The 24,608-nt window shown below is 29.5% G+C and overlaps 1 protein-coding gene and 1 pseudogene across 1 annotated transcript in view; both read right to left on the bottom strand.

Annotated features, from left to right (window-relative positions):
• Window positions 1-1,633: 1,633 nt before the first annotated feature.
• LOC111637778 lies at window positions 1,634-3,817 on the bottom strand (annotated as a pseudogene).
• A 1,061-nt stretch (window positions 3,818-4,878) lies between these two features.
• The window catches only part of LOC111637776 (pre-mRNA-splicing factor ATP-dependent RNA helicase PRP16-like), a 50,206-nt gene continuing 30,476 nt past the window's right edge, over window positions 4,879-24,608 (bottom strand). The window contains exons 9-26 of the mRNA XM_023383350.1: window positions 23,397-23,582; window positions 23,162-23,320; window positions 21,524-21,763; window positions 18,208-18,369; window positions 16,790-16,936; window positions 13,945-14,155; window positions 13,809-13,871; window positions 13,578-13,733; window positions 11,313-11,413; window positions 7,698-7,744; window positions 7,452-7,614; window positions 7,217-7,381; window positions 6,997-7,145; window positions 6,877-6,931; window positions 6,537-6,797; window positions 5,297-5,392; window positions 5,102-5,223; window positions 4,879-5,032 (exon numbers count right to left, since the gene is read on the bottom strand). Of these exons, the coding sequence (XP_023239118.1) occupies window positions 4,960-5,032; window positions 5,102-5,223; window positions 5,297-5,392; window positions 6,537-6,797; window positions 6,877-6,931; window positions 6,997-7,145; window positions 7,217-7,381; window positions 7,452-7,614; window positions 7,698-7,744; window positions 11,313-11,413; window positions 13,578-13,733; window positions 13,809-13,871; window positions 13,945-14,155; window positions 16,790-16,936; window positions 18,208-18,369; window positions 21,524-21,763; window positions 23,162-23,320; window positions 23,397-23,582 (2,556 nt within the window). The 3' untranslated portion in view covers window positions 4,879-4,959. The remainder of the gene's footprint in view (window positions 5,033-5,101; window positions 5,224-5,296; window positions 5,393-6,536; window positions 6,798-6,876; window positions 6,932-6,996; window positions 7,146-7,216; window positions 7,382-7,451; window positions 7,615-7,697; window positions 7,745-11,312; window positions 11,414-13,577; window positions 13,734-13,808; window positions 13,872-13,944; window positions 14,156-16,789; window positions 16,937-18,207; window positions 18,370-21,523; window positions 21,764-23,161; window positions 23,321-23,396; window positions 23,583-24,608) is intronic.

Below are 24,608 nucleotides of genomic sequence, written 5' to 3'. Positions count from 1 at the left end.
TTTATTTTAATAAAAATTTTTGTAAATATAAGACATTTTTTAATATATTAAAAATTAATTGTATTTACCTATACTTCAATCTTACATCTTCTAATAATACTTTGTATGGTTTTTTTCTTCTTCATTTTCTTTATATTTACAAAAGACTGATTAATTACATCTCGAGATACTCGAGGAAAAATTTTACCAACTTGGCAATTCCTGACTCTCCAGAATCCGAAAAGCTTGAGAGAAAACAATTCCTAGTCACAATATACAAATAATATACTGACAAGCAGGGAATGGCGGTACGATGTTGCAAAAGGTGGCAGCAATCCATTCAAATTTGCATTTTTCTAGTTAGCAAAACTGAAAATGTTAAAATGACTAAGAAAAAACCTTTCTCACTTATAAACAAGTGAGTACAGAGCCGTTTACACACTGAGTACAGACGTTTTCGGCCTTCTTCAGATACACTGTGGTCGGTTGGTAGATATTCAAACCGTGCCAGTGTTTACATAGGTTTCGTCTTACCAGTGACGTCATCGTTGATGATAAGGTTCAGACGATACTGAGGACGTTAAATTTTCTTTTGATATAAAATGTAAGGTGTGCGGACAGTTCTTGATGGGATAATTGCTAGAGTTGGGGAAAATAAAATTGGAAAATACACGCGCTAAGTAAAGATGATGCACTAGAGACTGTGAACGGGCTTGCCTACCTAGATAGGAGGTTACCAGGAAGTGACGTCGTAGTTGATAACGGAGTATAGACGATGTCGACGTCGTTAATTAACCTATGATACAATAAGACAAGGCGTGCGAACGACCATAGATGGGAAAGGTGCTACGCTTGGAAAGCAGAATTGGAAAATAAACGCGCTAATGGTTGCAAGAGGTTCGGTGAGGGTGGGTTGGTCTATTTAGTTTAAGGAGTTATCGAAGATTGATTTCCTTGCAGAGCAGTGGCGGACTAAGGCTAAAGCGGGCCCTAGGCAACATTGTAATGCCGGGTCTATTTTTCAGTCATGACACATACTTTGTGTTTGGTAGTTTGGTTTTAAAGCATATAGTATGTAGTTCTATTTAATTATCGGATTCCAAGAAAAAAAAAGGAAAAAAATAATATACATGTACAAAAATTAAATAAACATAATTTANCTATTTTTCAGTCATGACACATACTTTGTGTTTGGTAGTTTGGTTTTAAAGCATATAGTATGTAGTTCTATTTAATTATCGGATTCCAAGAAAAAAAAAGGAAAAAAATAATATACATGTACAAAAATTAAATAAACATAATTTATTAAAACAAACAAACAAACATAATTTATTAAAACAAACAATAATACTTAAAGAAATATACCCAGATTGATTGGTTATATTGCCTTTTTTCTCACTTTTAATTCTGCAAACTCGTCAATTAGTTTGTCATAATTTATAGAATTATTTAATAACTCTTTTTCTATATAAAGTAATGATAAACTATTTAATTTTTGTCGGCCTAATGTGGATCTTAAAAAATTTTTTATTCTGGCCATTACTGAGAATGACCTTTCACCGCTTGCATTGCTTATTGGAAGTGTTAAATAAATTCTGAGAACTATGTTTAAATTAGGGAATGTTGCAATAATATTATTTTCCTGAATAAATGACTACATGGATACAGGCGACATAATATTTTTTTTACTTATAAAAGTCTTAAATTGTAATACTTCATTTTTCAGTTCTGTTAGGTTTAAATCTTGTTCATAACATTTTAATTCCTCTATTGAAGAGTCACTAACATCACTATCATGAAAAATTGTTTTGAATTTATTGTTAATAGTTTTATATCCCTCAGATCTTTTTTTAATGTTGCTAATTAAAGAATCGCATACAACAACAAAAAAATATTAACTTTAAAATGTTCTTTGCCACTGAATCTTATTTCATGTTCTGGAATTTCATCGTGAAATAGTTTTCGTATTTTCTGCCGTTTTTTATCATTAGTATATGCAATATCTTTAACTTTTTCTAAATTGTCAAAATCATCTCTAATAGTTTGTATGAAATCTATCAATGAATCATATAGTAAAACTGCTATATTTAGGGATTCGTCTTTTTGTTGAAGAGTCTTGTTTGAAGCATCTATTCTCTCTAAAATCTTTTCCCATATAGTAAGTAACAGTACATACTCAAATGTATCAAGTTTTTTATGTAAATCGGCAGCTTCGGACCTTGTTAATGGTTTTTCATCTTTGTTTGAGGAAAAATGACGTAAACAATGTTTAATTTCTTCATAATTTTCCTTTAAGGATTTCACAGCATCGGAACGAGCAGACCACCTGGTGTCACAAATAGGTTTAATACTCAAGTGTTTGCTCTTACAAAATTTTTGTAATGCATTCCACCTATGTGTAGAACTTGAAAAAAATACGTACAATTCCTGAACGATATTGAAAAAAGTGGTCATTTCCATGCAACTTTCGGCAGCAGCGTTTCCAATTAAATTTAATGAATGATTTGCGCATGGTATAAAATGGGCAGAAAAAATATATTGTTTTATTCTGGATTGGAGTCCCTTATATTTACCTGACATATTAAACGCATTATCATAACTCTGTCCCCGACAGTTAGTGATGTCTAAATCTATATTATTTAAAAATTCTAAAATAACTTTCTCCAAGTTTTCACCAGTATGAGAAAATATAGGTAGAAATCCCAAAAATCTTTCTTTTATACCACTTGGAAGAACATAGCGAATAATGACGGTCAGCTGATCTACGTGAGATATATCAGGTGTTGAATCAATAATTAGAGAGTAAAATTTGGCTTCCTTTATTTCGTTCACTATTGTGAGTTGTAAATCTTTCGATATAATAGAAATAAATTCATCACATATTGTAGACGACAAATAGTTTATAGTACCGGTGCCGCAGTTTGCATATTTTTTCATGTGTTCCCGCAAAAATGGATCGAACTCGGATAAATATTCCAAAGCACCTATATAATTACCATTATTTTCACTGAAAAACACTTCATTTTTACGCTAAAGAGTATGAAGAAATAAATTTGATTGTCGCTACCACACGTTTAAGTACTTCCCTCCAATATTTTTTTTCATTTATAATTTGTTTTTCCAGTTCAGTGTCAATGCGTCCGGTAATTTTAGATCTTGTTATAAAAATTAAAATGGAGTTAATGTGGTCACTGGAGTTTTCATGCTCTGACAATTTTTTATGTACATTTTTCCAATCATTCGTCCCTTTTGTCATTAGCGTTGTTTGCTTGGAAAATAATTTACAGACGTAACAGTACAATAAGTTGTTGGTTTCAGTATAAGCCAACCAATCTCTTTTAACTTTTTCCCCGCTATTAATTGTTCTGAAGAAGGAGGCAATAGTTAATTTTCTTGTGATTTGTTTTGACCCTTCGTTGCATCGAATAGAAGATGATTCCAAAGATCCATTTATTGATTTTGGTGGATTTTTTATATAATACTCTCGCATGGCGTCTGTTAAGTATTCTGGCCATAATGCAATATCGTTTACAAAACTCTTAGTTTCATCATTACTTTGAGATGATTTTAAATTTATATTTTCTCCTTTTGTTTCATCTTCACAAACGGAATTGCTTGGTTTTTCCTGCTGGTCTTTTTGCAGAATAGTTTCGGACACAAATGATGTTTCTGGAGTTTGAGCAGGTGAAACTTGTGAAAATGATGACGATTGTTGTAATTGTTCTCCATCTACAGTTAAAAATTTGTCCAACGATCTTTTCATTTGTTTTGCCACTTTATCTCGATCTGCTTTTCGTTTTCTTTTTTCACTTCCACTTAAATGTTTATAGGAACTCATTTTAAAGACCACGTAGTAAAAAGAAAGAAGAAAATGATCTTCAATTAAATTTATTTTTACTCAATATCACAATCACAAACAAAATCACAATTTGTAGTATTTTATATTATTTTAATTAAATAATGTAATACTTTTATAATAACTTACATTATTATTTTAGGAGTTCAAGAAAGTATTAACTATGAATCCAAAACAATCTATTTGCAATCAAGTCTAGGTACTTAAGTCTTAATTTCACAATTTTCAATCACAACTCACATAAGATGCAATACGTTCAGGAGACACTGATTTTAAATAGCTACGTTTGACTTTTTAAACACGTGCACAGTAAAGGCTCGATCGTATTTACACACATCGACACTCGAGGGCGTGGATGCATAAGCTCGAGAACGCTCGTCGACTTTATCAATCAACGATTCGGCATAATTCGGATACGTTTATAAAAATTAAAAACCTAATTTTCGGGTCCCAAAAATTACAGGCCCTAGGCACGTGCCTAGGTTGCCTAGGCCTTAGTCCGCCCCTGTTGCAGAGGAGAGCGAGTTTGCATCTTTGCTGTTGATACAACTCTCTTTGAGGGATTGCGCAAATATTTCAATGGTTTCAACTGTTCTAAGTTTGCTATTGTCAAGCATACGAATAATAATCTTCCTCTCTTCCCATTTGGTCGTTATATTTGGTTCACTTGCAAATTGGGCTAGGGTGGAAGTGAACTTTTTGTTGTATGTGTCGTATTTGTGTTCAGCTATCCTCCTTTCAAGCAATCCCAACCACCATTTGAATGGTTAAGTCATTGTTACTAAAAACAATTGTTTTATCATTTGTTTGTGTGTACATCTATATTCAAAAACTACTTAACAGATATTTAATCACATCATCATTCTTTTACAGGAGCAATATTTAAAGTCTAATGTTTATAATTTGTGTGGAATAATAAGTTGAGTCACCTTCTGCAAGTGTAATTATATACTTGTGAAAGGAAACTCTAAGCATGATAAATACCTTATGTTATAAAACACGTGTGGAAAATTCATAAGTGTGTACAAAGAAATATGCAACAATCGCGTTAAAATCTTTTAATTCTTTTTGTATTTACAAAAAGTTTTTAAAACTCGCGAATGAATTAAAATCAACAAGATTTCTCACAATCCAAATCTCGATGGTGTTCTTCGAGGTGTTCCCGGTTCTAATCTCCCAGGTGTGGCAATCTGATTTCTGTAAATGTATTTTATTAATTACCTTTTTTTACAGTACAAAGTAAAGATAGAAAAAACAATGCTTTACTTTCTGACGGAAATGCAATCACGAGATTTCTGTTCTTCTCTTCTCTGTTTCAGCTGTTCTTGAGCCAGAGCCATTTCTTCTTCCATTTGGTTCTGGTTCTGCTTGGCCATTTTGCGTCTTTCCTATTTTAAATTTTATAGATTTTTGAGTTTATCAATTTAAATAACAAAAACAAAAGTTAAAACCATAAACTACCTGTCGGGACTTAGTCGATTCTTTAATGCTATAGAACATTGGACCCAATTCGGCCAACCATTGTCCATCAACTGCAGTCACACATTGCATGTATTCCTGAAATAGTTACATAATATCGTCAAAGAAATTAACTAACTAATAAATAAATATCGATTTCAACATAACATCCAATTGTTCTTTTCTACTACAAAGCTATGCTTTATAATTAAATTTGATTGTTATCTAAAAATATCTTTAGATTAATGCCAGATTTCTACGCTACATAATATTGTTTTTATCAAAATAAATTAATGTCAAATGATGCCAGATTACAGCTACATTGCTTAGTTTACATTTGATTCAATACTAAATACTGTTGTGGAAAACAAAATCCCAAATGCAGAAGCTGCATCAACAAAAACCTTAAAGACACTGGAAGCCATTTTTGCAGTACTGCATTTTCAAGTGGCATTCATACTGGCATAAGCATATAGTTGCAGGCACAGCATGCCATTTTTAAGGTTGCTCTAAGAATTCCTGTGTATTGTGTAATTTGTAGAATTTTAGTGTGTATCTAAATGTTTTTAAAAAATTAATAAAAACATATTTAATTCAGAAATATTTTATATTACTCCTCATACTACTACCCCCATACTCATACTCCACAAATACTAAAGATATTTAAACAAAACATAACTAGTGTTATACATGCTCATGCATCATAAATGAAAAACGTGAAGATCATCAATATATGCATTCAGTTAAATTACACTCACTTAGAATATATCTTATAACTTACAAAGAGTGCATAATAAAGTAAGTCTGTATGGAGAATTTTAATGAATAAAATGATTTTAAGTTTTATATTATATCATCAGTTCTAAGTAGTACAATCATAATAATCCTCCCTAATTTAAATTCCAAAGGTTCCAAATGATTAAGAAGCTGAAAAGCCAACTGTTTATTAATGCATACTTTACGTCACTACAGTGAAAAGTAAGAATTCAAATAATGTTTAATATAAAATTTTAATCAATTTTAAAACCAAACAAGCAATTTCTATATGAAGTGATAAAATTAATGATATTTAATGTTAGTATATTTTTTGAATGACTCAAATAAATGTCAAGTGAATAACCTTTTCAGCAAATAATTTTATATTAATGACCACTGTAATCTGAGCATCTCCTTTCAAAATGTATTATGTCACTTACACTAATTACATTTCATCTAAGTACTATTTAATGCCTTTAGTAGTTACCTTACTAGTCATCACTAACTCGTGATATACCACGTAGTCTGGAGTAAAACCCATTCCAAATAGTGCACTCGTAGGATGGAGATGGCAAGGCATTCCTGTCCTGCAATTGACGTATTCGCCAATGCCTTTAAGTCTTGCCGCCTGATGAAAATAAGCGGAACATATGCATTTTCGTACAATGTCCCATTCGGTGCCGCAGGAGATTATGGTCATCTTTTGTTGTTCCATAATATCTTTTAACTGTTGTCGTACTTCCCGCACCTACGTAGCAACAAATCAAAATTTTACAAATTAAATACATAAGTAGAAATTTCCTTAACAAGCCATCAGATATAATTACCTTTCTCATAGCTTTAATGTGAATGAAATGTTCGTTGCACCAATTCGTCGAATAACTAAAAATAATAAAATTATAATATAAAAACATTCAAGAATAAAAAACTACAAAATGAATAAATACCCGTTATTTTTCCACTGATGATAAACATTTAAATATGTTAAATGATCGCTCTCTGGAACCTGAAATTTTTCTCTAGCTGCATCACTATCTTCCTCTCTACCTTTTGGATGATAAAATATGGAAGGAACTGAGAGCATCGATACAATAATCTGAAAAAATACTATTATTAACTCCTTACTTATATAAATGACAATCCAAGAAAAACATTAATTATTATTACCAATATTTCAGCACTGCACTGCATGTCACAAGAAACAATAAGCATTTTTGAAAGAGCTGGATCTAATGGAAATTCTTCCATATTTCTTCCTAATGGAGTTAAACTTCCAACGTTATCCAAAGCTCCAAGAATCCATAACTGATACATAGAATTTAGAATGTTGTCCTGGAAATATCATTTGTTACAATACAGTTTTAACACAAAAGATACATTATCAAATTAATTTCATTTAAACCTGTGGGGGTGGATCCATAAAATGAAACTGTAAAAGATCCTGCACACCGAGAGACTTTAACAGAAGTACTACGTTTGCCAAATTTGTCCTTTGTATTTCTGGAACGGTCGTACTGAGAAGTTCATTTTTATACTGACTCTCCGTATATAACCGGAAACAGAATCTAAATATTCCATCAATAATATAGCATTATAATATATTTGTTTTTAATCAAAAGTTAGTAATAAAATATTTCTTGCAACGTACCCAGGACCTGTTCTTCCAGCTCTTCCTGATCTCTGATTAGCATTTGCCTAAATGACAAATTTATCAATAAATAATGTATAGTCATAGTCACTTGTCTCATTATTACAATATAAGTTAAAATTGGTTTTTATTAAAGTTTATTTCAGTAAATATTTGATAAATTTGGATTCAGAAAGCTATTCATGGCTATTTAATTTCCTTAATTTTTATAGCATTAATTGATTTTTGTCGAATATAGACAAAGATGTACTAATATTAAAAAAACACCAGCTTGCTTAACATGCAAATATAAAATGCAGGAAGTTTAAGTAAATAAGTACAAAGTTATGTGTAAGGATAAAAAGCTATCATTCTTGTTCAAGAGATCATAAATTTTACTTGATTGTTAAACTGCTGCTGATTGGACTTATGTCCACAAAACATGATATCCAAGAAGCTATAAACTTTATTTAAAGAATAAAAAATCTTTTAGGTATATTGAAAGATTTAGTTAAATTCACTATTTCTTTGTTTAGATTATATTCAAGGCTTTTATGTGATATCAAATATGATTTGCTAATACAACTATATAGCATTGTTCCTATTGTGAATCATTTTCCATAGAGTTCCAATTCATTTTCAATAGCGTTCCAATTAATCTTCAATTTTATTCTATTTTTCACTTGATTTATTTCAAGATAATGTTTTTAAAATTGAAAATCGTGCTTTGATGTTTGTATCACATAAAAAGTAAATTAATAATGAAATAGTGCAAAATGAATTTTTAGAAATTCATATTTTTGCATATTATTCATTCATAAACATCAAAAGTATCCAAAACTTCAAACTATCTTTATCTAAGTAAGTTATCATAATTTTAATTATATTTATCTTAATGATTGTTAATAAAAGTACTTTGAACTTAATTATTTCACAAATATAATAATGAAATTCAGTAAACTTTAGAAAAACAAAATTCCTTCCATAGTTTGTTATGTAGCAGAAAAGATATCATCATTCATATAACAGAAATTATATCTATCATCAATTATAGTAAACTAATCTGCCGAATTAGTGGGTTCATTTGGTATTGATTGGCTGTGACATCCTCTTGCTAACCTGTTTTGCATATTTCTTATTTTTCCAGGTAAGACTTTTTATGGCTACAAAGTGGAAGACGTTCTTGCATGGAAGTTCTATGGTGTATGATCTGTGTAGAACAAAGTTTCGTCTCTGTGAAGGTATTGGTAGTTTAAATGTTGATCAACTGTTAGAAGGTAACTTTGAAGTGAAAGAGGGTCTGGTAGCTCTAATTAAAATGAATCAGACTCTGAATGATAAATTGGATAATTTGATCTCACATTTAGATCGTCTTCTGATATGAATTATGAATTTAGATGAGGCATTTGTAGATTTAGAAATGCGAGTGGAGCATTTGGGAATGTCAGTTTCCAGTGGACATACTCCATGTATTTCTAAGGAGACTACGAATCAACTTGAATTACAACTGCCCTCTATCTCGAATGCAATTCTGCAGTTTGAATGTTTCAGTAGACATAATATTATTATAGTTTCAGGAGTTTTCTTAACTCCCGAGGAAAATAATGAGAGAACAAAATCATTGAATTCATTGAAATACCATTGAAATCATTGGTATGATAAACAATAGTTTATAGACTTGGTAAACAATCTTCAGGGAGTTTGAGACTCATCTTTATAATCAAAGAAGCTACAAAATATAAGTTTTTGGTAAAAGGAAGAGTAATAGGCTTAAAAGTTTGGATATTTATAAAAATGATGACAATCCAGAGCAAGTTAGAGTGGCATTAAGATTGTACGCTAAACAGAAAAAAAAAGCTCGGGCAAAGTCAATCATGTTTAAAAAAATCTGGCAGTGACTTATGGTAAAGTGTATCATTATAACTATCAAGATACAGTCTGTTTCAAAATTATAAACACACCCAATTTTTTTTCAATAACAAAAACATTAACAAAGTAATATATTATTATATTAGTATGTTATTTACATCATCAATTTAAACATTTTCTGAAATTTTTACAGTTACCTGACAATTACATAAAAAATTATCAAAGATTTTCAATATTGTGTATGTGCTAAGTTTGCATACAAGTGTAAACAGTATTTTAGAAAGATTAGGTTATCTTGAGTTGATTTTTCAAATATCACTCCTTATGCTAACATATTGAATATATTGCATTTTATTTCTCTTTTTTTTATAAAGCATATGTTTAAATTGTATTTCAGAAGGTGGCTGTGTCACTTTGTATTAAAAGAGCACTGGATTCAACTCTCTTGGGGGTTAATTTGGTGTTGATTGACTGTGATGACCTCTTGCATATTTCTAATTTTTGTATTTTACCAGGTAGGTAATTTTTTTATTTTTTGTTTGGATTTATAAGTTTTATTAATTTATTTTAATATTGTCCATTCATTCATTTCTATTGTTATGGCATCAGGTCATCACAGTTTATAACAGCTTGTTTACTAGTTAATTTTTTATATTTAGAATAGTATTTACTAATTACATTTGAAATTTTAGATTATTGTTTTTGCAATTATATTTTCATACTAGATATTTTATTTATGTATTGAAATTGTATTAATGCACTGGATGTTGCATATATGTAATGATTTTTGTATCTTGTATCTGATGGACTTTGGGGATAACACAGTAAATAAAATAATTTCTTTACATACAAAGGGTATAAAAATACCTTGTACAAAATAAATAACTAATCCGCCTATACTGAAAGATGTTAATAAAAGTTTTAGTCAAGTTTGAACTTTAGTAACCACTCACCCATACAAATTATCTATTTTCAAAATCAATCATTCCCACTTTATTTTATTAATAATATATTTTGATATGAGAAATGTGCAGAATAGTGTAAATTATAAGAACAGTTTTACGTTGTATATCATTTATATAACTAACCATTTGTATTATATATGAATTGTGCAATAAATATCTGCAAAACACAAGATGTCTATAAAAGCTGTTCCCCACAGTTTTTTCATACATTGAACAAAATATGCTGTGATAAATTGTGATTGAATGAAATAGAAAAGATCCCTAAGATTTCATTGGTAACATCTGTCATTCATTTTAATCTCTAATTCTATCATTACCAGAACACATTTATTGAAAAATGGCTCCCATTGCAGAGAAAAAAATTGTTTTATGTGCCTGAATTTCATACAGCAAAATCAATAATTCATTGCACGATATTTCTTCACTTGAAATCAGTAAGAGACCCACCAAACAGTCATTTCATCTGGTTGTTTGTGCAGAGGGAAATCCTCTAGCCTTATCAGAGGTGGTTGTGAAACACATTCACAAAAGTTTTCAACAAAATCCACATAAATTCATCACAAGAGGCAGCAAAGTGCTCAGTATACCACACTAAACTGTTTGAAAGATGTATGAAAAAAATTAACTCAGTTGTGACACTCTTGATAATGATTTATTCAGAAGAATGCAGAAAGAATGTAATGATTGCATATATATTATTTTTTCAAATTGGGAAAATCTTTTATAAATGCATATTAATGTTAAATATTACATTAATTTTTAAATTTATGAATATTGACTACATAAAAGCAATTAAACATACCTGACTTATAGGATAAACTTGAAGAGCATCCATACCTATTCTAGGATTATAAACCTTAAGTTTACAATAACCACTGTCTACAACAAATATAATACCATCCACTAGAAAAATAAAAGGTAAACTCATTATTACCATAAATTCTTATATTAAAATGTCTAATTTTATTATTTATTAAAAATAAGAATTGTCATATAATTATTATAGTATTATGTGACTGTTTGGAAATAATAAAAGAAAAAGCAAATTAACATAAAAGACTATAAAAAAGGCATATATACAAGGGAGAGTCACATTAAAAGTTGAAGCATCACATAATTATTCTATAAGCTGGCAACAGTGATGGTGTGAAGAATGGCCGACAGATAGCAGCATGACGCTGGAATGCTACATTAATACTGTGCCAAAGAAGATGGCTCTGCTTAAAACATGCACCAAAAAGTAACAGTATTCTGTTATCAATTTCTTTGAGTTGTGAAGGGATCAAACTCATTGATGTCCATCAAAGAATGAAAGTTTCTTATGCTGATGCATATCTGTTACTGTAGCAAGTATATGAATAGACTAGGAAGTTTCTAAATGACATTAATTGTATGCCAGTTCAGGCACATCAAGTAGTAATGCCAGTAGCCACTGTAGCAGTTGAAGCCATGGTACAGGAAAATCTACTCATAATACTGAATGAAATAGCCTCCTCTATGGATACGAGTCATAGATCAGAATATCATACTGTCCATGATTTTCTGCAGTTCAAGAATGTTTATGCAAGGTAGGTGCAATGTCAACTGACTGCAGAATTGAAAGATGTGTTGATGCCTGCAAGAAACTTTTCTGACACTTTGGACTTCTCAAAGAGGTAATGGGAAGTAACTCTTTCAAGATCCATGAAGAGGTGAAGCAGGCAGTGCAAGAGTAACTATGCTCACAACCAGATTTTTCTAGAATTATCTATGCACTTCCAAAGTGCTGGAAAGCTTATAGTGAATGCCATAGAGACTACATAGCAAGATGACATGATTTATTGAATAGAAAATATATACTAAGATAAAAAAAATTATTTAAAGTTTTCATTGGACTCTCCTTGTCTATGCATGCACAAACATATAAACTCACACAGATATCTAATAATGAATTTTCTTATAAACTTTACTACATTTCACTGTGTAAATAATTGTAATAATTGTAATTGTAAAAATTGTAATAAGTTCAAATAGTTTACAGTTCTATTGTGCATTGTAAATATATGGACATATTTATTAGAAATAATCATTAAAATAAAAAAAAATAAAAAAATGAAACTTATAATAAAGATGGTTGAAATAAAAATGATGTCCATATTGAAAGAAAATTGGTAATGATGGTTTGCATTTGTATATAGGACAAGTTAGCTTCCATAATACAAACAACATGAAACCTTCTTTAAGTCTAAGAACAATTTCAAAATGTTTTTGTTGTTAATATTATGGAAAATAACTTGTACTCTACACACTCTAAATGGTATAAATATTTATAAGAAAACTAATATTATGCAATGAAATTAATAAATATTTATAAACATTTTATAAATCAAAAAATATTATATCCAAGTTAATATTTTCACAGTTTTATACAAATTAATACCTTTGTAAGTGTGCATGCCAAAATTGACAAATCTGTGATGCAAAATTCTCTCACGTGCCAACCAATATTTTAACATTTTTTTATTAGCCTTTAAGTGTAAATTTATCTAGCTGATCTTTACAACCATACAACTTAAAGGAGCAATTTATAACATCTGCAAAAAGAATAAATAATAATTCAGCTCTACTTTTAAGTCAATAAATATATCACAGAGATAATGTCTCGAAAATAGGATATTTGTTTTATTTTCTTATTACTTAGTGTTTGTTTCTTTATTGTATTTTTAATTTAATTTTGCTCAATTTAATAGAATACAATTTTTATTGAATAAAGTATTTGACATCTTTGCCAAGTTGTATATTTTTCGTTTAAGGTGAGCACTGAATTACTTTCACGAAAAATCATTAGCATACCCCATAAGGTACATATGCCAAGGTCTCCACCCTACAATGCAGTCTTTCAAACTAGGAAAACTGTCAGCTAGTTTAGGGCCTATACATGAACCCATAAAGATACCGTCGTATTGTACAAAAACCACTAATGGAAATCTAATTAGGAACAATGTATTTCAAATCACAAAATTTATGATCATCCTATAAATACATATATCATTACCTAACTATATGTATTTAATTTTAACCGATTTACCTGTGAGAGATGTTTCAGCAATGTTGGTCGCAACTACACACTTCCTGACGCCATCTGGAGCTTTTTGAAATATTTTGGCTTGCAGATCACTAGGTAATTGGGAATAAATTGGAAGTATTGCAAGCTGTGGAGCATTTTCTATCTCTCCAAGACGTTCTGCAAAAATAATTGCAATTTTCTCAATTTCTAAAAATGATAAAATTTTAAATACTTTAATAAAATTTAACTTACCTGATATTAAATCACAAGTAACTTCTATATCTTCTTGACCGGGCATAAATATTAAAATATCACCTTCAAACAATAAGTAAATTAAATTAAAAATTGATATTAGATTATTTTAATTGCACATTTGTATTAAAATTACCTGCATTAGGTTGTAAGTGAATTTGTAGCGCTTGTTTAACAGCAGCATCGACATAATCTTCCACAGGATTTTTACTGAAAAATATTTCGACTGGGAAAGTTCTTCCGGGAACAGTAAAGACAGGTACGTTTCCAAAAAACATTGCAAACTTAGATGCATCCATAGTTGCCGAGGTTACTATCAATTTCAAATCTTGTCTTCTTGCAACAACCTAATCAATAAATAAATAAATATATCAATTATACATACAATACATACTTAATGAGAATTACATAAATATCATATTTTGCATATTAAAAGCAAGGTTTAATAACATTTCAATATGTAAAAGTTTATTTCTGTTAACAAAAACAATCTGACATAATTTAATATTGAGCAGAAAAATAATATTGTAGATATGAACTACTGGACTGCATATATGCAGGGTCCATACAAATAATTCCAACTGTTTAAGGTGTGAATCCACTTTTGTGTTATTAGAGAAAAATAAGATGTAAACGAATAAAGTCTTGCTGGTCATCACAAGTCAATATCTATCAGTTCAGGCAGCAGCGCACCCAAAGTATTCTCAGAGTTGACATGCTTGGTTTTCTTACTATCTCTACAATTTGCACCATTCAGCATTAGTCATTTTGGGCTTTTCTGATTCTTTTAAAATTTTTCTTTCCAATGATATATGTTTCTTACATTTCTGTTCCATTTCCTTTGCAATTTCTTTGACATTACCAAAATTTTCTTCAACTCATACACATATCAACATATAACTTTATATATTGTATTTTACCGATTATTATTGCTAAATATTATTATAGATTCTGTCATTCTGTATAAATCAACACCAATTTCAACATTGTATCTCTTTGGCAGTGTCATGCAGCATTTTGGCAGTGAAAATTTGGATTGCATTCTCAGTGTTGGGTGGGATGATTTACATCATCCCACCCCAAAATATCTATTGGATTTCTGTAAATCAATCTATTTCTATCTCCATTTGATTTGCTAGTTTACACATAGCATCATCTATTGGCAAAAAAATTTAAGAAAATGCAAAATATTCAATTTGCTGATTTACACTTAGCACCAATAGATGGTGCCACCTGTAAATGAGCAAATGAAATATTTGAATCAAATGTAAATCAGCAATTACATTTTCTTAAATTTAAATCGCAAGAAAAATATTTTCAATTGGTGTCTACTTGCCCATAGAATTTATGCCATTTCTTACCATTTGAATATCGCAATAAACATGACAATGGTAGGCTAAAATAACCAAACTCTTTATAATATAACAAACTTTAAACGAAAACTATATAGTGTTTGATTTATATAACTACAAAGATTATCTTATGTAAGTGTTCTTTATTTATCTACTGTACACAATTTTAAAAATGTTTAAAATGTGTTAGATTGGTCATTCAATGCAATAAATCTTTCTAAATATAAATGAAATACTATAACATAAGGATTAGAAGTATGAAATATTCTAATAATCTTAACCTTTGTTGTTAATTTTTGCCCAGACAATGCCGGGCTCATCTGCTAGAATTTAGATATATTACTATCATTATGTTAAATACAGCCTATATAAGAAGTACATCATGCCATATAAAATTTGTCTAAAAACACCATGATTTTTGCTTAATGACATATTTCTCAGAATATATGCATGGCTTAAAGATGTGGCTTGTGACTATCTCTATGGACAGATTCTTTTAAAATGACATTGTTTACAATATATTTATAATTTTAATGAATACACTGAGATTAGTTCCATTTATCAGCAATTAAAGTTTATAATTATATACAGTGGGTGATCAGATAACAAACACAAAAGATTTTTATATTTGGACAACGAACACCCCACAGAACAAACACAAAAAGAAGCGATGTAAAATAATGAATACCGATTGGTCTTCCCTTGTCTTCGGACAACGATTCGAAACTTTTCGGACTGTGGGAGATGTCAACATCGACGCTCAAGCCAGTATATACAGATCAGTATTCCTCTAAACTTTGAAACTCTCCCTTGTAATTCCAGCCTTTTATTTTTCTGACAAAACAATTCTTTTATGTATTCGCGAGACTTGTAGGCACTTGTTAAGTTTTGCGTCTTTCTTTTCATAAGATGAGAGTATAATAGCAAAGGTAGAGTGGGCAGAAGATGCCTAATGTTGCTTAGCAGTATGGCTTGAACAGGGTCTACAGTAGGCCATAGTTAAATCTTACCTAAGAAAGATACTGTATTATCAAGACTCAAGCAGCTAAAGGAGTAACAAAAATCACATCTGAGAAATAAAGAACATCGAAGAGTTCATAATGGAATCTGAAACGGATCTGACAACAGAAGAACGCCAAGAACACCAAGAAACTCTGCGATATATGTTTTCTTCTGAAAAGGAGGATTAATGCCGATATCTGTTATTAAAGATCCTTTGAAGAAGTGGGAGGATGTCTTAGAATGGCATCCAAACCAGGTTGAGGCTTGGGGATTTCTACAATTGCAACGCTATTAATTACTTACGAAAAACCCTGAAGAAGAGAAAAAAAGCAATCGACATTAGACAGATTCTTTAACCCTTTCAAATAGAAAAAACGTGACTAATAAAAATGCAAGACTGTGCATGTATGTATTTTTATTATTACATATAAATAAACAGAGTAAGAAAGTATATATTTATTTTTGGGGGTCTCCAGAATGAATTAATTAAATTCCCATTAAAACCTATGGTAAAGCGATAATCGGTTAACGAATAATTCGGATAGCGAATGAAGTCTTGGAACGGATTATGTTCATTAACCGATCACCCACTGTATTAAGAATTATTTTAATAAAAAAGACTCAAACCTCTCTCAGTAATCCAAATAAAACATCAGTACTTAAGGAGCGTTCGTGAGCTTCATCCATGATGATGACACTGTAATTATCTAAATCAGATTCTCGAAGAGATTCTCTTTGAAGAATACCATCCGTCATGTACTTTATTATCGTTTTCTGCAAAGAAACAATTATTCTCAGATTAGTATTAGTCCAATGTCCTTTTTATGATACATGTGTAATGTATCATAAAAAAGTGTATCAAACACAGTGTTCAAGAAAAGGTTCCAGTACATAACGTAACAGATGGGAAGACTCATGGATTATTAGTGTGGTATGTGCTTTTCAAGCTTTGACATATTCCCAATTTATTGTAGATGATAAAGAATATTACCATAACAAAACTCTTGACATTCTGAAATTTTAACTGTTAAATATGATTCTGCTTCAACAAGAATAGAAAGAGCATCATTGTTAAAACTGATGAAACATTGAGAATGGAGAGTCCCTCATATTACAATTCCCACTCTTAAATCTTTCAAACCACTTTCATACAGCTTTAAAAACACTTTGATTGTGTACAGTAGTTAACTTGTGGCATTTTCATTTCTTAGAAATAAAAATCAATTCAATAACTTGATGATCATAAACATATTACACTATCTAGATTTAATCCCTTTAAACTCAAATCAACTGAGATCAGTCCAAATGTCTTCAATATTGGTAACACAAAAATATGCAGAAACTTGCAGACTGACCTGATAAGCATAATTCATTACTTATTCTGAAATTTCAATACAGCAGAAACTAAAATTTACTTGTGTTTAATTAAAAACATTCATAAGATAATCAGATATTCTAATATTCAATTCTAATTGAATGAGCTATTGTAAGTTGAAAAATATTATAATAAATTATTCTAGTCTCAAGTATTTATGTAAAGTATTTCTAAAATAAAATTTAGAATAATTTATAATCGTACAAAACAATGATTTATTGTAACTGTTCACATCATCAAACTATTTCAGAAATTGCATAGAACATTCTTCTTCAGAGATGGCAACCAACTGATCTCTGTAGACACTGATAACATCTTCTGGTAACCCAAAACATTTTCCATGCATGTTCTCTTCCGCTTTTGGAAAGAGAAAGTCACAACAGTCTAAATGTCAGGACTATAGGATAGATGGGTCACTAGTTGTACGCTTGACTCATTCAGAAATTTGATGGTCATTGTCATGCTAGCAGATAAATTGTTAAGGTGAAAAAGAGAAACACCTCACAGTCGGCTGCGTCTTGCAAAACTCTTCAAAGATCTTTGTTATGTATGCAACAAATGTTGCCATGTACCCAATATATTTTTCATGCATGGAAACTTTCAGAGTGACCTATGTTTACTTAGAGTTTACACTTATATAATATTGTAACAAAATACAAATATTTCATACCTCTGATGTGCAATCTTCAAATCTGATTGCATAACCCACTTCTTCTCCTAAACTAACTCCCATCTCGTCCGAAACTCTCTTAGCAACTGACATGGCAGCAACTCTTCTAGGTTGAGTGCATCCAATCATGCCATATTTACTGTACCCATCCTCGTGGAGATACTAGATTTTAAAAAGTTTAATTTTCTTTTTTTTATTCCTTTCTAAGTTTTACAAAACGTAAAAATATTTTAATAGATTTTCAATGTAAAATAACCTCATTAAGATAACCTAAAATATATTTTTAAATATCAAATTTACATTTATAAAATAATAATATAATACAAAACATACTCTGTATTTATAAATAACATCTTGTAAATTGTAAAATCAAAATTTGGCATTTTCAAAATTTATTTTATGTATTTGTATGAATGTACAACATATTTGATATATGAAATTTGTATTGAATTTTTCCTATTATTATCCAAATATAACAATTGAAACATTTTAAATCCATTTATAATATATTCTTAGAATGTTTCCACTTTATTAATGATTATGAATAATGAAAAGTTGTTAAATGTGGTTTTTACTTGTTATTTTAGTATAAATATATAATGTCAAAAACATTTGACAAATAAAATATTCTTATATTTTAAAAAGCACAAATATTCAAACAATATGTATTTCTTCTTACAGTATACTTTTTGAGTGATTCTATCATCAGTAATAATAATAAAATTATGCTATTATAGAAAATTTACTCTTTCATATTCATTAAAAAATGTTATCTAATCTAAATTTAAAAAGGAAAAGAAAAAGATTAATGCAGTTACTATATTTCAACCTGAAAAAGTAACTAACAACTTCATTTTAGACACACATCAAATCTTTATTGAGAAGCTTTTTGATTTTTCACAAAGTCAATGTTCTAAAATTAAATACAAAGTCATTATTTCCTATTGCTGAAGGTAACAACATACAGTAGATCCCCTATAACATGAGTTCATATAAGACGGATTTGTATACCATGATGAAAAAATTGCGATCGTGTTCGTATAACAAGCTAAAAGAGGCTTGTGTAACACGGTAAAAGAATGAGACAGATTGCCACAGCCGACTCATGTCTCGACAGTATTGGTCAAATCTGGACCAATAGTGGATATTGCACCAACCGTTGAGTTTAAACAAGCAGCGGACCTACTAAAAAATATTATTCAACGGCCATAAAAATTATATTTCTATTAATGATGTCTCCAAAGTTCAGCAAATTTTTTGCAGAAAGAATGACTTATCAGGAAACACGTAACTACCATCTGATGAGCCGCTCCGTGACAAAAACAAGCTTAAGCAATGGCATCTTCAAACGGTGCATACTCATTAAATATTCCTACAATCTTTTGTTTATAGCATAGTTTATATGGATTATTCCCAAAAAATTACGCGTGATTTGGAAATGTTCGAGTCAAATTAGTCTAGAATCAATTAATTTTATGGAAGAAAACCTTTCAAATAGCCATAGCCGCTAAACTGCACACGTGCCGGGATATGATTGGCTCATGTATTTAAGTGACTCGTACAACACTGAATTCATATAACATGGAACATATCTACCGTGTTATGAGGTCTACTGTATTACTAAAAAATGAGTTAATAACTGTGGAACCAGTGTAAAATCTTGTTATATATTCTGGTTAAACAATGCTGTAGAGACTAGTAACATGTATTCATTACTAGTCTCTACAGCATCATTTAGCCAGAATGTATAACTTCATTTAAATTTCAACATAAGTCCAACCATATTTCATATGTATTTGAAATGCATATCATTAACAGAAATGCTAGATTCTTACAAGCCAGTACAAACTTTTTTATGAAAACTATATTTTGCTACAATTTCCATTTTTTCCCTCAAAAATAATAATCATAAAATGTAAGTACCATACAAGTTAAATTCAAATTGTAGATACAATACATTGTAAATTTCTTTAAAATGTATAAATAAGACAACATAATTTAAATGTCTTTCAATGATGTGAAAAATCATAACTTAACATTACTTATTGAAATAAAGTTATGATTAAAATTATGTAAGGAAAATTGTTTAAATTATATTGATTACACAAGCCTACAAAAAAAATTTTTTTTTGGTGCCTAGGATTTTAGAACTGATTTTAGCTATATTTAGCTATACTGAATCCAAATATGAAATCAGTTTTTCTCTATCAGCTCTACTTTTTTAGATCTGTGTTTTTTTAACGTACAGTGCTACATGAAATGTGCAGTTCTAAATCATATATGCAAGAATTGATTCCTGTATATTTTCCCCATTGTTAGTCTGCCGTCCAGTTAGTTCCAGATAAATCCACCAAATAAAGTAAGCATTCGGTAACAAATTGACGTTCAATGCTTCAACTAGAGTTGAGGTAAGTTTGTAAGTTCTAGCCGTGCAGTGTCTAGATCAGTGTTTCCCAACCTTTTTTTGTGCTATGCCCCACCTAAGCCTTTCTAAAATTCTTATGCCTCAGTTAAGTATAGAAAAAATTAAAGCAGGAATATTTGACGGTCCACAAATAAGACAACTCATTAATGATCTTGCCTTCGTCAATTCGATGAATGAAGCTGAGCAAAAAGCCTGGACTTCATTTGTTGCAGTTGTCAGAAATTTTCTAGGCAAATGCAAAGCTGAAAATTATGTTGAACTGGTAAATGAGATGCTTAACAGTTTCAAATTCCCTGGATGTAATATGAGTATTAAGGTGCACTATTTACACAGTCACTTAGACTGTTTTCCTGAAAATTTAGGAGACACCAGTGAAGAACAAGGTGAAAGATTTCACCAGGATATTAAAACTATGGAGGACCGCTAACAAGGAAGATGGGATACGCATATGATGGCAGATTACTGGATTGCTCCAAAATACATTCACAAAAGTCACTGAAATGAAGCTTCCTCAATGTGTAACTGTTTAGTTTTATTGATGACTTTTTCCTCTATCTTTGTATAGAATAATATTTGCATAATATAATAATAAAAATTCCGTGTTTAGTTTTTTACTTGATCCATGGATTTAACTTAAGATATTGAAATGTATATTTCGCTAAAATGCTATATCTTAAAAACTAGAGCCATATTTGAATTCAGGACATCAAATTCATATGAAATCAGCTCAAAATACCTGGGCACCAAAACCACTGTTGACCTGTGTTAAAGGGTCATACAAGAAATCCTGTTTAATTGGTTGTTATTTTCAATTCTGACAACTATATTTTTCACAAAAAAGCCAAGTATTATTATCAAGTTTAACAATATACTTAATAAATTATTACTCACCTGTGTTAACTGAGTTGTCTTTCCAGATCCAGTTTCTCCTACTATAATCACAATACTATTCTCTCTAACTATATTCAGCAGTTCTTCACGCACTGCAAATATTGGAAGATATTGTCGTTGCTGAGTAATTGTTTTCTTTTTTGCAAAGTCACTTGTTGCCTCTCCTGCATTTTTCATATGTTTGGCAAATTTATGATCAACTTTATAATCTGTTTCTCCATCTTCATTCATTTTCTCATCCTGCATTAAAATATATATATATGTATATATAAGACATTGTTATAAATTATAAATTTCATTATTTTAGATATATACAATAGTGACCATGGAAATTGCATAACCTATGTTGCCAGAAAGCATTCAACAGTGCAAAGTACCATATTAAATTAAGATTGATAACATATATAGTATAAAGAAGAAATCAACAATAAACAAAATGCAATTTATTACATAACCTACATTCAACTTGAATTGATGTTATTTTACCCCACAGCATAAACTAAATATTTTTAACTGTTTAGGTTATGCATTATAATTTTTTTATGTTAGTCAATGAAACTGGAATTTACTCTAATTATAACTTTATATTTACTTCAAACATTGTTATCACCTTATTGTAATCTCTTAGAGACTTACCTAAGTGGAGTATACTATATAATTAAAACTTAAAACACTTATTGTATTCAGCTAAATCTTCATTTACATTCATTGTATCCTTTCTTCTAAATAAATGAAAGTATTACATTCTCCTAGCACAGTAATGAATAAAGCACAATTTTTTTATACTATTACAAGAATGATTTAAATTAATTACTAAACATTATTTTTTAAAAATTAGCTAAATCTGTGAAATGTTTTCAAAATATGTTTTTTAAAACAATAAATACCTAATTTTAAAATTTCATGTTTAAAAAATAGCAAGAGATTAAATATATTAATAAATAATTTATATTAATTACAATGACATAGCAGAACTATAGTGTGTCAAAGAACAAATGAATACATTTCCAATACTTCAATTGACAAAATAAACAAAAGTAGAATAATACAATTGTGAGAACCAGGATTATATTAGAAAACATTTTGATGTTAAAAATGCTTTAAAAATCAATTTAATTTAAAATATTATTCTATTTCACTTAAAATGAAGAAAAATTTATCAGAATACATCATCTTTAACTTCCTAGGAATGAGATTCTACTGTATTTAGTCCTTGATGTATTCCCAAAGAAGAATTCTATAATTGTCAAATTTGGGGTGTTGGTCCTATACAATTGCCTATATATTATACCAGTTGTATCTCAAAACTGATATGTAAATTTCAATGAAACAGTTTTATATTCCTGAAATAAAGCCTGAAGATTCCTAGATTTGTGAAGCTGCATACAACTGCAGTATATCATGAAATCTTCAATTAGAAAGGAAAAAAGTAATAAAATCAATGATAACTTTTTGTTTCTTTAGATAAAAATTTTACTCTTAAATTCTAGTTCATCTACTCAATAAAATGTAGCTACCTAAAATATATTTATTCCCATTAAACATTACATTAGTCAAACTTCATTACAAACTTGCATTTTTAAGATTAATGTAAAAAGCTTAAAACTATACTAATTTATATCATATAGTATTACTTACCGATTCTTCTTTCTTTTTGATTCCCATTATTTCTCCTATTCTAGTACCAGCCAATTCCCACTCTTTCTTCTGTGCTTTTTTCCGTTCCTTTTGTTCTCTATGAAATTTAACAATGGCACTGCCTTTACGAGATATTATGGCCATATCTGATGAGGGATCCTACAAAAATTGCAATAATCAAACAAATTACTAAAAATAAACTGTATCTTTCTTAAAAGACTTTATTTAAACTTACTTTTACAGGAATAACAGGTTCTGGTTGTTTTGTGAAGACAATTCTTCCATCAAGGAATGGAGGTACAATATTATGTACAAGTAAATGTACTCTAGCTTCATTATCTTCATCAAAATCTTCATCTACTTCTAACCGCTGTACAACACCACTTGTAAGCATTCTATTGGTTTCCCACTTTTCATTGTCCTGTCATTTTAAATATAAAACTTAATAAAAAAAATGACTATACATGATAGGAAAAAAAAATACATTTATATATATAAATCTATTTTCTTTTCTATATATTAACTGAAAAGATTCTTCTACATAAATAAAATAAATTCCATTAATCAATCAATTAATTAAAACTACAAAATAAAATATTCTAATTTTTATTTTATGAAAAGGTTAAGTTTAATTTTAAACTCAAAATCTGTAATTATGTATCATTATATGTAAATATAAATATATATTATATAATCTATATTATTATTATAAATAATTCAAACAATAGCTTTTTTCAAAGTACAGTCAAACCTCTAAATTTTGGCCAATTGATGAAATGTAAAAGCAATTGTTGTTGTGAAGTAAGCTGATAATCAAACAAGTCATATAAATTGGAAGAAAACTTAATTTGTTATTTTTTACATCGTAGAAAATCACAAAGAAAATTTTTGTACAGAAGCCCTTCTCTAATTTGGTTCAGAGAACTCTTAAAACCATACACAGATTAATCACCCATTCTACACTATGACCTATGTTAAAATATGTTAAAAAAAAAAAAAAGAGCTTGATTTGTGTGTCATTAAAAAATTGCTGATGGTTATCTACACAGTAAAATATATAATGAAAAATACAAACAAAATTTGTCTTCATGATCTGATATTTCAGTCACTGTTAACAAATCAAAAAGAAATCTTCCCCTACATAAACATCTGTTTATTTGAGACTATACCTCCGTAAAAAAACACAAATTGATTAAATGTTTTCTGGCGACATTTAAGTGTTTGTTTTAATTTATATGATCACCAGAAGTCTTTTTTAACCAATTTACATTTTTTACAGAGGTGTAGCCTCAAATAAGGTAATCTCTTTAGGTGTTTTTTATTTTTGGTTTGTCAATGATGGCCATAAAGTGACAGATTGTAAAGACAAAATTTTTTTTGTACTCTTCAATACATTTTTACTACTGATTTATGTGTGTTTTTAGAAGTTGGTTGTATGTTTAAGAAC

The sequence above is a fragment of the Centruroides sculpturatus genome, unplaced genomic scaffold (assembly GCF_000671375.1).
Source record: "Centruroides sculpturatus isolate CEXI.00-Female unplaced genomic scaffold, Cexi_2.0 scaffold1176, whole genome shotgun sequence".
NCBI lineage: Eukaryota > Metazoa > Arthropoda > Arachnida > Scorpiones > Buthidae > Centruroides > Centruroides sculpturatus.
The sequence above is the reverse complement of the archived record's forward strand: the minus strand, read 5'-3'. Positions and strand labels throughout refer to the sequence as shown.